The following is a 12,686-nucleotide window of genomic DNA, read 5'->3' on the forward strand; positions in this document are numbered from 1 at the left end:
CTCTCATCAATTCATTGTAACTGGGTTACAATATAATAATAATAATAATAATAATAATAATAATAATAATAATCTGGCTGGGTTTCCTCAGCCACTCTGGGCGGCTTTCAACAGAACATTAAAAACTTCCCTAAACAGGGCTGCTTTCAGATGTCTTCTAAAAGTCAGATAGTTGTTTATTTCCTTGACATCTGACAGGAGGGCGTTCCACAGAGCAGGCGCCACCACCAAGAAGGCCCTCTGCCTGGTTCCCTGTAACCTCACTTCTCGCAGTGAGGGAACTGGATCTCAGTGTCCGGGCTGAATGATGGGGGTGGAGACGCTCCTTCAGGTATACTGGGCCGAGGCCATTTAAAATACCACTACATGATATCAATAAACCAAAACCCATGCAATCATTACAGCCATTTAAAACAATAATTAGCAGCAATTATTAATGGGTAATATCAACATTTCAATACAACTGTTTCATGCTTCTAAATTCCCTGAGCAACAGGAAGTTGCAGAGATGTTTACAAGCACAGTTATTATTTATTTTATTTAAAATATTTTCTGACCACTCCCACTAGCCCTCTACTGTGATTTTGTGATGCCAAAAGCCTATTGTGACTCCCTACCTAAGACATCCAAAAGGTGCCCTTTAAAAACCCATGAATTGGTCTCACCATTCAATAGAAGATTTTGGCCAAACTCATGCTGACACGCCTAAAAAAAAGTTAGTTGCCCTTGCCTTGCAGGATCAAGGTGGGTGTTTCTGATGAGAGCGTATTGTAGACTTATGTCTTTTGTAATAAACAACTTATTTGAAAAACACTAAATAAATATAAATATAAATAAAATAAAAAAGGAAGCTTCCAATAACAGAACAGCATGGCTGATATAACTATAAATGTAATTGGACCTCAAGGTAATTTGGAGAACCCTCGTATTTGCATGAAAGACAGCAGGATATGTTCATTAGGAAAAGCAGATATTACCATGTTTTCTGAGGTAAAAGTACTGTGATTCTCCTCCACTTCGTATATTCACTGGAATGGTAGATGCTTGCTGGTGTAAACTCCTGGCAGCTAGGCATACTTGGAAGACATTCCTTACGGCGGAAAGGGGCAGAGGACAGGACACACAAGAATATCAGGATTAACGTGAAGACATTAAAATTAACTTTTTTTAAAAAAAGGTGTGAAGGTTATTTAACCAATAAAATTCACTACAAGGGAGGGGAACACCAGACTTCCCTCTTTGGTCCTTGGGACGCTACAGAGGCCACACGCTATCCTCAGACACATCCTTTCCCCTCAGGGCTCCCCCCTCATGGGCCTTGCTTCACTTTCTGCTTTTGCGTGGCTGAATTGTCTGCTTGAATTTTAATAATGATTTATTCCTTGGCTTGACGAAGGCTTGGGAGGAGTTTGAGAGTGTATAAAAGCTAGCCTCGTTTTGCCTCTCACCCCACCTACTGCTAGTTTGTGCCCCCTGGAAAGTTACCCTGAAGTGAATGCATTCCTCAGGCTGAAATGGGTTCCCAATCCTGCGCTACAATATTTCTGTCATGAATAAAATACCTCATAAGGCATCAAAACAGTAGCCTTTCATCCAGGGATGGACCATTTCTGTTAAGTTGTGGGTGAACAACACAGCTCTTGTTTATTCACAGGCCAGAACAGAACTGAAGGGTTCAGCCAGCCTGCTCCACTACAACGCAACAGTAACAACTTTCTGTAACTATCCAATCACTGAATGTCACTTTCAATCCCTTATTTGCATACGTGGACCTGAGTGAAAACTATCTACAGTATCCCCCTGCTGGCCCAGGGTGAGAACTTCAGTACATAACAATTTCTAGATTCTCTGGGGGCATTCTATACCTCAGACATTGCTTCTGGGGTCAGCCCTCCCACAGATGGAGCTATAATAAAGTTGGAATTATCCAGTACTGGCAGAATAAAGTTGCTTGGAGGGCTGGATTCTTTCCATGTTTCATTGGAATAATACCTGAGCTTCCTCAGAGGCAGTTTTAGGGTAGCAAGACCGGTTCGGCCACACTGGGCACTGTACTACACTACACTGCTGGGGGTGGTACAACAAAGCTGTAAAATGGATCACAAGAGGCTGGCAGCGGGGGGCCACTGAATTTTAGTGTCACACAGGGCACCATTGAAATTTGAGAGCCCAAAGTCTGCCATTGGCATCCTGCAGATACTGCACGAAATCTAGAAAAACTAAGGCGAATGTAAATCAATAGAATTCAGGTTATTGACTCAGTGCTTGCCCCACAGATGCCTGTGGGGTGTAAATGTGCCTGTTTTTCTCTAGATCACAGCCCATGAGTTATGTTTTCCTACAGGAAAACTTATTAGGTAATTTTATAATCTGGAAAGGACAAACTGATTAGTTAAAGCAGGGGTCAGCAAACTTTTTCAGCAGGGGGCTGGTCCACAGTCCCTCTGACCTTGTGGGGGGGGCCAGACTATATTTTGGAAAAAAATATGAACAAATTCCTATGCCCCACAAATAACCCAGAGATGCATTTTAAATAAAAGCACACATTCTACTCATGTAAAAAAGATGCTGATTCCCGGACCGTCTGTGGGCCGGACTGAGAAGGCGATTGGGCCGGATCCGGCCCCTGGACCTTAGTTTGCCTACCCATGGTTTAAGCCAGTGTTTTTCAACCACTGTTCCGCGGCACACTAGTGTGCCGCAAGATGTTGCCTGGTGTGCCGTGGGAAAAATTGAAAAATTCGAAAGATTTTAAAATAAATTATTTTATAATTTTTCATATTTCTGTTTACTTACTATTTCATAATAAAGTAATTATAAAATACTTTCTTTGTGTTTATTTGATTCCTATTCAAGAGAATTACTTTATATATAGTCAATATAGGCACAGAGTTAAATTTTTTAACATTTTCTAATGGTGGTGTGCCTCGTGATTTTTTTCATGAAACAAGTGTGCCTTTGCCCAAAAAAGGTTGAAAAACACTGGTTTAAGCTATTGTTTAATAGCAAGCCAAGATAATAAATTTGGTCTGTTTCAATTAACCACAATTTAAACCTAACAAAGACTTGTCTTTTGGCGCACAACAATAAATTGTTAGTGCTAAACCAGTAGCATGTGCTTCCAGTCTCTTCCTTATCTCCAAACCAGAGGGAGAGGAGAGGACAGAATGTGTGAACTCAACATATCAGCAGGCTTGATCACATAATGCTCAATGGGGGGTTAGCTTTATGTCCACACTGTTGCAATGAACCCAAGCAAACCTCAGGCTTGCGCATTCACCTCTCTCCTCCAATGAGGTGTCTGGAAGAGAGATTTCACTAGCATTTATTTTCTGTTTCCATTCAATTTGGCTTGTTGTGTCATCTGGACCAGGGACAATAGTTTATAAAGCAAACTCTAGCCAGTACAACAAGCCAGGTCCAGGAACCACTGTTTGCAGTTGGGCTGTTCTGAAATTAAGCAGAGTTGCTACAAGCCAGACAGCGCAACAAGTCCAAGACCCACGCACACAGCTTGCAAACAAAGCAGTAAACCATGTTTTAGTGTTAAGTGTGAACTGGGCTGCCTTCCTTGATCGGACGTACCTCTTGAACCAGATGCCAAGTAAGACCATGGTTAGTAGAGTATTCCAGCTTCACTTGGTTGTCCATGTGAGGCCTGTACGGCTGCCCACAGCCCATTACCAAGTTGAACTGCAGCATATAGGACGCTCCAATTTGCATAGACTGTGTTTCCACGTAGCGCATGCTAGAAGCTAGCTTAGAGTCTCCTGTAAAACTGGAAGAAATAAGGATTTGCTTTAAAAAATAGTTGAGAAGCAGCAGCTATATATGACTGTGACACTTTTAGTTTAGTTATACCTGTTGTTATTTTTTCTCACAGCATGAAGGTGCATGCTGTGGGCAAGAGGAAGTGAAGACCTGTGGTTCAGAAAATTATAAAAAGCAATGAATATTATAGGTCAAGAAAATAATTAGCTGGATTCTGTATGCTGTTGGGTCACTAAGAACGCAGACAGGGAAGAATGCCACACACTAGGAAATCAAGTGGTAGAAAAAATGTATTTGATTTCGAAAGGCTATCTGCTGTTTATTATTAAGTAGAAACTGGGACCACAATAGTGTTAAGAAGCAGTTTTACTAAAATAAGTGCTGGATCATTTTTGGTATAAAATCTGTGGCCTTTCAGTGAATGAATTATGCTGAATTAGACCATGTCTATTCAGAAGGACGTCCCATTAAATTCAGTGGGGCTTTCTTCCAGTTACCATTGCGATGACTGCAGTCTCAAGACTCATCTATACAGCTGCAAATAAAACGTTTTGTGTTGTAAAGTGCATTATATAAATGTGACACTAGATGGCAATGGTAAGCTATGGCAAATTCAATATATTTTTCAAAACCTTTAAAAAAAAAAAAAACATTTTCGCAACATTTTTTATATGTGTCTAGATTCCATCTCAGTTAAGTAGAGATTCCTATCAGCTCTTGAAGTCCCCTTCTCTCAGGGTTCTCCCATTTTTGGTACTGGCTTCCAATTTTTCTTCTTACAATTTTCTTCTGGTTATAGTCTGCCTCTTGCTCACTCAGCAGCAGTGCCCTTAAGTTTCAAACTGCTTGTCCCCTGAGTTTCAGGCTCTGAGACTCAGGAGTCCTGACAATCACAGGTTCACTTTAAAAGAGTGTGGGACCTTTTTTTCAGGGGCGTAGCCAGTGTAAATATTCTGTTCTTCTAAGAGAACAGTAGCAGCACTGGGATTAGCACTAAAGGGACCTTGATGCCTAAAATTTAACTCAGCATGTACCTTTGAGCTTTAGTAGGTTATGTTGAAAAATCAACATTTTAAAAGGAAATATTAAATTGGTTGAGCATTGTTATGCCCCAGAAGCTTAAGAACACATGCTCTGAACAGCTAGAGTTTGCCACCTTCCTTACATGTGCTTTGCTGGTTGACAGCTGCCATTTTGGGGCAGAAACCATGGAGAGAGGGAGGGGGGAAAGAGATTGGACAAATAAGAGAGCAGGAGAGATTGGAGAAATCCGTTTTCCCTTTGGCTCTCTTTCACTGGTCGGTTGCAGCCATTTTAGGAAGAAACCATTGTGGGTGGAGGGAGAGTTACAGATTAGAAATGTTCCCATAGGAAATTTGGGGAATCGTCAGCTCGTTATGTGAATGCTACCCTAACAAATGAATTCCTGGGGCCTGCATGTACTGCCTGTCTGATAATAAAATAAATAAAAATCACTCGGGACAGACAGACAGACAGACACACACACACACACACACACAACTTAATAATGTAAGGCTAAATAAGAATCACATGAGACAAACAACAATGAACTTAAAGCAAACACCTTTAGGGAAGGGGTCCCCCCCCACTGATTCTGATAAGAACAAGCAAACAACACAAGACTCTGAAGCAAGAACAAGAAGATTAAATCAGAAGGATAATGAAAATACTACACGGTTTTAAATGAAAGGATGGGAAACAGGACTGCATTGGACTTAAACAACAGAAAGTCTCGCTCCAACTGCTGCACCATAACTCTTTAAATAATGTTCCTGCTCCTCAGAAAACAGAAAAACTGCAAGATGCACATGAGATCTGAGCTATTTACTTGCTTCAACATCACTCCCCCAAAGCACTGGGACTGGAGAACCCTGATAAAATGATTCCCACTGATTGTAAGCAAGACCTGTCCGTCACAATGGAGCTGCCCGTTCTCTCCTACCTTGGTGTTTTCCTTATATGGTAAGCCAAGTTACATTAGTAAGACACCTGTCTGCAGCATTGTCTGAATTGCTGAGCTGCCACAAAGTGCTTTGGGGGGGCCTGCTTTGATTCAGGGTGCTTCATACAGATCCTGCTTCACCTCTGAGAAGCTGAAGTCCCTCCAAAGCTCCCTTGATTGGCTCAAGATTTGGGATTTGTCTGGATCTTCTACGTGGCTAAAATATATCAGGCTGAATAATAAACTGGATTTCTCTGTGTTGGCCAATCCACTGTATATTCTTGCCTTCTTTTATGTTCATTGCACTGGATATATATCCAGGGTGGGTGGGTAGAATAACTTTGATGCCTTCTAAGTGCTGGGAATCTCTCCCCCTGCCCCCTCAACTCCTAAATACTAAGAAAGCACAATCTCTTTGTCTCATAGGCCATTGTTAAAGGATCAAAAAAAGATCAAAGAAGGTATGTTATGCAGGGACCATACTGAGCATGATATGCGAAGAGATGCTTTTTAAAAAACAACAACCGTACCTTTTCATAGTTTCGTTTTATGCCTACAGATTGCCGGTAGCCATAACTCAGTAGCATTAAAGACACTGACTCTATTCCCTCTCTCATTTCTTCCTTCCGTAATTCTCCAGTGTACCTGCCTACTGCTGATTTTTACTGCTGGATTCCCGACCCCCTCTTCCTTTGTGTGAAAAAACATACGCTTGGAATCAATTTGAGCACTGTCAGAAGGTAGCCAAATATATTGGCTGCATCATAAAAGAAGAGTGATCAAATGCTCTCCAGAAACAAGGAACCAAGAGGATGTTTGTTATAAACATTCTTCTGGGAAATGAATTCTACTTGTACATTTAATTAAATGATGTGCACACTCAGAAGTAGTCAACTTCTGTGGGTATTCCCAAAGTAATCAGTCCACCTGCAAGCACTGTAGACTAATTGGCACATGTGGGGATAATAGCATCAGTAAATGTACAGGGACTTTCACAACCACTGCACTTTTGAATCCATGACTTTCAGTAACAATGGAAACCCCTGTGAATACAGATAAATTGTTGTTGGACAAATCGAGCATGTTAACATAAGAGATTGCAGAATCCCACAGTCAACCTTGTCGTTTTGCCTCAGAAGATAGCAAAGTTTTTATAACAGGGAGGTGGGTTTTTTTGGTCATGTCTGTTTCACTTGCCTTAATCTCCAAGGACCTCAATACATATGTGAAGTTTCATAGAATTTCACACAAGTAATGGTACCAGCATCCATGGAGCTCAGTATATCATCCAGAAACACTGGATGGGAGTGTGAAAATGCTTTTCTGTATTTAACAGATTAGCCGTTAATGCAAAGGGGGGAATCTGAATTAGGATACCATTGTGAACCATTAGTAGTAGCCATGGTTACTACCACCTAGCTCTTTTTAGGAAAAGCTGAGCCACCGTCACGTAGATCACTGCAGCTATTGGATGTACTGATACACAAATCTGATTTTTTCGGAGATTCATTCATTCATTCTTTCATTCATTGCTATTGTAATATATTTATACAAATCTCTATGCAAATGCTCACAGAACTTTAAGATTAACAAGTGCCTCCCCACTTAAGCAAATTGGAAATAATTCCAGCGTGACTTGGTACAAACCTAGGTTATTACTTCATATGCCTACAGTAACAGGAAAAAACACAGCCCTTATCCACTGTGTATAGTTAAACCACTCTAGCTCTCAAAGGTGATCTGGGCTGTTCATATTATTATTATTATTATTATTATTATTATTATTACCACCACCAAATATTGGTCTGAATGTTAATGGATAATTAATGGAACAAGTTACTTTATAGTTTGAGCTAATTTCCATTCATTAAGCAGCAGTAAAGGAGAGGAAATACTTCAGTGGGAAAATGTATAAAAGCTTTTATAAATGCCAGAGCTTAAATCTTGAAGGAGAAATAGATTCTGCTTTACAAATTCCTGTCGACAAAGGGAAACCCACCATATAATTATAAGCATTCCCCCCCCTCTCTTGAAATTGTGCTTTAAGATGACATGGTGTAAAATGATTTATAGCATATTGACTACAGTTCTTCTAATGAAAAAGCAATTGTCAGAGTTCTCCCAGGAGAACACTCTTCATGCCATAGCAATCCATGCTCATGGAAAGTCATGAGTTAGAAAATGAGAAGCAAATGGACTCACAGCTGGGAGAAGCCAACAATAATTAATTTAACTACCAGCCATTTGCACAGTCCTGATATAAGTAAAAAATTTCCCTTGAGACATGCAAGGTCAGGGAAGAGAGTAGTTCACCTCTCACAAAGCACCCAAAGAATATTTATACAGCCCAATAATTTAAGTGCACACAATGCTTTTCTGTCCAATTCAGCAATAATCAACCAATAATCAACCAAGAAGAGAAGGCTGCAGAGTAATTAGCACTGTAGTTTCTTGTTTGGACTTACGGGGGGAGGGGGGGGGAAACCAAAAGAAGAAAAAACAAGAAAAGAACTTTTACCTTGCCACCTAATAAAAAAAGCCCATCAAAAAAAATCCCCACATATGCTGTGCCAATCTAAGGAGACCAGAGGGAAAGCAATGGCATTAAAGGCCTTTCATGCCAACTCTTTGATGAAAATGATGCAAACAGTTTGAGCATGGCCATGTTGTTTCATTTTAATGAGCAGTGAGTACTTCCATTGTCCTTATTAAAGTGGTTAATGCAGTTTCAACAGCCTCATTATCACTGCCAAAGCACATTTTACGTTGTTCTCACAGCCAAGTCAACTCCTTTTAGTTTGAGAGGTGATCAGAAAGTCAAATCAGACTGTTCAAAATCTACTTGTTAATAAAAGTCCTGGCGTGTTAGTCCTGGGTGCCCTTGGGCCAACAGTTCTATTATTTACTGTTTTCTCATAATCACAATGATTCCAGTTTCTCAAAGCAAATTATTCATTATATAGCAAATCCATAGCAGAAAAAAAAATCTTGATTAGAGATGGATGAACGTTTACTGGGTGGTTTGATGAAAGCAGAAAAATAAAGTTCTTGTAATCAGGCTTGGAGCCTTCATGTTTGACTCAGGATACCTTTCAACTTTATTTGAACAGATGCTGACAATTAATGGAAAATAACTTTTCACCATACCAGTCCTAATGCATTAGTAATACTAGTACATAAAGTTTATGCTAATGCAATATTCATATGCAAGTGCATTATGAAATAAAACCTTCAAAGGCAATTGAAACATAGCTTAATAAAACTGATTCTTTCCATTGGTGCATTATACTGCTTTGGTTCATAATAATATCTTAAGTACTGGATCCACGGTTAGTCTTGATCAGGGGTCGGCAAGTTTTACCTCATCTGGGCCAGTTCACTCCCGCGGAGATCACTTGGTGGGCCGGATTGCGTCTGCGCAGACGCGATTTCCAATGCCATGGAAGTGAGTCCGCGCTATGCCGGTTTAGTGAAGCACGCGAGGACTCACCGAGTGGGCGGCTTGGTTCAGGGGCTGCTCCTTTGCCATTTAAACGACCCCTGTGGGCCGCTTTTGACCCATGGACCACAGGTTGCCAACCCTTGGTCTTGATGTAAGTGGTCATGCCTAACTTTAAACTCCACTGATTTCAGTGTGTCTACTTTAGGCATGAGAAACCCATCTGGGTCTAACCCTACATTCCAGTGTGAAAGAACCTATATACCGGAATCTGTATAGCACACACATATTTCCTCCCCAGAAGTACTATTCGTTGGGTCTTACTCACACAAGCATAGTCTCATACATGGAAATATCCATTCAGAAGTAACTTTTTTATTTATTTACTAAGTTTTAAAGAAACCCTCCCATACAAAGCAAGACTCACAAGATGTTTTTGTCTTGCAAAGCAAGCCCATAGGGAAATTCGTCTTGCGAAGCGCATCGAAAAACGGAAAACCCTTTCGTCTAGCGGGTTTTTTGTCTTGCGAGGCATTCGTCTTGCGGGGCACCACTGTATGCATTCTGCATATTGTTGTCACAGTCCATCTTTACAATGTACAGTAATGCACTGGAAAGGATTATGGAGGTGGTTCGATAACTGATCTGCCACTGCGATACTCCAATGTGTAGTGTGGCATGGAACTGTAGGGTGTCATACAATTGTGGTGTAGGGAATTGCTGTTGCTGCAACAGCAACACATAGCAGAGTAGCATTAAAAAACCCACTAATGTGAAATACAGAACTAAGAGCAGAAGTAGAGCTATGGCAAAACAAGAGACAATTCCCCGAACACCATTCTGTAGGTGATTTGGGGCACCAAGAAGCCTGCTATACTGGCAAAATAGGACCTATCTGATATGCAGTAACAGGATTTTGTAATGAGACAGCAGCTGGCAAGTAGATATTACATATCCCACACTATGGAGATGTTGGCAAAAACACTGGGGGGAAACATTCATGGGAGTAGGTTTATGAGTTTTCCATACAGAGACCACTTTATATCTGAAAACTGCTGGGAACTTATCCAGCCACAGTGAAAACCTTTCAAAACTCCATTGGATTCAATGGGAGTAGAGAGATAAATAGGTGTTTAACTGTCCCATTACATTGCTAGACTTTAGAAGTGCTTAGATTAGGCTAGATCATATATCCCTTGAATAGAATTGTTGCGAGATAGGTCCTGCTAAATACAAAAGATTAAGTAGCTACACAGAAAACTCTTTATCAATTGTGTTTTAAGTGTGTCCTCTAATCACGTTATGTCCCATCTCCCAGCCTTAATTTGCATAAATTAATTAATGTAACTGAAGGAAATCAGAGCAGCTAATTATTCTTTAATTTACATCAGTGATCAGTTCAGGATAAACTTCCAACATGTTGCAGGCAAAGAAACGGTGTGAGCGCAGGCTCACCATCAAGCATAAATCACATTGCATTGCAGTGTAAAATTTACCCCTCATTACATATAGGTCAACGAACACATTGTTGTTCATGTTATGTGCCCAGGGGAAAATTCTAATGAACAACAAGTAAGAAGAGAGTCATCTGCAGAAATCAATTAGACCTTTTCTACACTCATTAGGATACTTAGAAACATGCTCTATTATCCTTTTTACTTAAAGATTTATATCCATATCCTAAAAGCAGGTTTTTACATGATACTAAGTTCTGCTGAGTTTACTGGGGCTTCTACTATAGCAAGTGAATATAAGAATGAAATTTCACACCAAAAACCCGAAATACTCACCAAAGTGTCCAGTCATGGCCACAGTATGGTTGAACATTTCCCAAGTAAAATCCAAGAGACTGAGTAACTTCCACCAAGTTAGTGAAGTCTAGGCTAATACTGTTGAAAAGTACAGAAGTCATGATGATTTCATCAATCGCCCACACGTCCTCGCCTTGAGAAGAATGATATGGCTGCCACCATCGGAACTGAATGCCAAACTGCCTTGCATCTTCTGGTAGCTCCACTGAAATTATTCTTTAAAAAACAACAACAAAATGAACTTATTGAAACTGCCATGGTAGAGAAACCTCTTAAATGGTTCTACAAAGCCAATGCCTTTGCATGAGGCCCCTTCATATTTTTCTTCCAATCTCTCCTAAAAACAAACCTCTGTTGACTGCCGTTCTGTTGTCTATTCCTGCTCTGATCCTTATCCCCTATTGTAACCCAAGTCTAAATATGTATAGCTGCTTTTGCTCATGTTTTATCACTTGCTACCCCATGTGTCTCCCTCCCTCCTTTCCCCACTATTAAAATTCAGATTGCAAGTTCCTTTTGGCAGGGGCCCTTTCCCCTAATTAATTCTGTGAAATTCAGTGTACATTGACTGCCCTGCATGCATGTATTTTTTAAAAACCCAATGCACGGTTGCTATTACTGAGGTTAGTAATATTATACAAGACTACTAAACCAAATGTCATTATGGTAAGGACAAAGCAAAACCTTGGTGGAAAGATTACAATTCAAAGCTAAATAAATTAGAAATAAGCAGAGTTAGAGGAGAACGGAGTGAAAAATACAAGTGATAAAATGTGAATGGCAGAAAGCAGAATTATGTACTGGCTTAAAGCAAATGGAAAAGAATTAGAGTCTTCTCTTGTAGTGTATCACCAGCAATAGGTAGCTGGCACACATTCAAGAGGTCTCTGGAGATCAATAAATTATGATAGTAAGTAAGATATAGCCAGTAGGTGGGCTGCACTGAATTCTTCAGGAGAACATATTTATGGTGCAGTATATAATTTTATATTAGCTGTCTGAATTTCAACAGGCACAACTAGCACTTTGGGTGTCTAAATCATCCCAGTTATCCATACAGTGGATGTACAATAGCTCCAGGAATATATTTGTTGGAAAAGACTGTCAAAACATATTTAAACAAAACTTGTTTCGATGATCAAATGTGCATGATGGGGGAGTTTCTTACAGCGCAAGGTTTCCCTGAGCTACATTATACTTACAGTACTTTTCCAGGCAACCATTTCTAAACTTTGGAACAGGCCTACACAAAAATTACCAATGTTTCCACAGGAGAAAAATGCAACTTCACTTTTTTTTTCTATAGCAGTTTAACATGTTAAAAGCTCTTCATATGCATAGATTAATTCCCAATAATCGTTACAGCTCTTTTAAGGTAAGCCAAAATGGCAGTTATTATTATCACCATACAGCAGAGCAAGTATAAGCAACTCTTGCCATCTCTAGAAAAGATTGCTAGCTACAGTCAGGGCCCTACTAGACATTACATAGCATTTCCCATGAGTTTTAAAAACCAAAAGCAGGCTTGGCAAGATGGCAATCTGAGCAAAGGAAGGTCATGTGAAGAGAGGCTGCTCAATGTTCCCCTTCATATAATTGTCACTGCAAAAATTACCCACAAGCCACTTTCTCATCCATGGGGAAGGGGAAGACATGAGGTCTCCCCCCAGCAGGTGGGAAAGTAGCCTAGAGGATGGATTAT

At 40.2% G+C, this 12,686-nt stretch overlaps 1 protein-coding gene across 3 annotated transcripts in view; it reads right to left on the minus strand.

Annotated features, from left to right (window-relative positions):
* Window positions 1-12,686, minus strand: part of RELN (reelin) — a 300,039-nt gene that overhangs the window by 104,215 nt on the left and 183,138 nt on the right. For all 3 annotated transcript variants that reach the window (XM_081927578.1, XM_081927577.1, XM_081927579.1), the window contains 3 exons: window positions 10,964-11,200; window positions 3,586-3,778; window positions 978-1,090 (listed from right to left, as the gene is read on the minus strand). In XM_081927578.1, the coding sequence (XP_081783704.1) occupies window positions 978-1,090; window positions 3,586-3,778; window positions 10,964-11,200 (543 nt within the window). The remainder of the gene's footprint in view (window positions 1-977; window positions 1,091-3,585; window positions 3,779-10,963; window positions 11,201-12,686) is intronic.

Source organism: Podarcis melisellensis (assembly GCF_964234715.1).
Source record: "Podarcis melisellensis genome assembly, chromosome: 10".
Taxonomy (NCBI): domain Eukaryota; kingdom Metazoa; phylum Chordata; class Lepidosauria; order Squamata; family Lacertidae; genus Podarcis; species Podarcis melisellensis.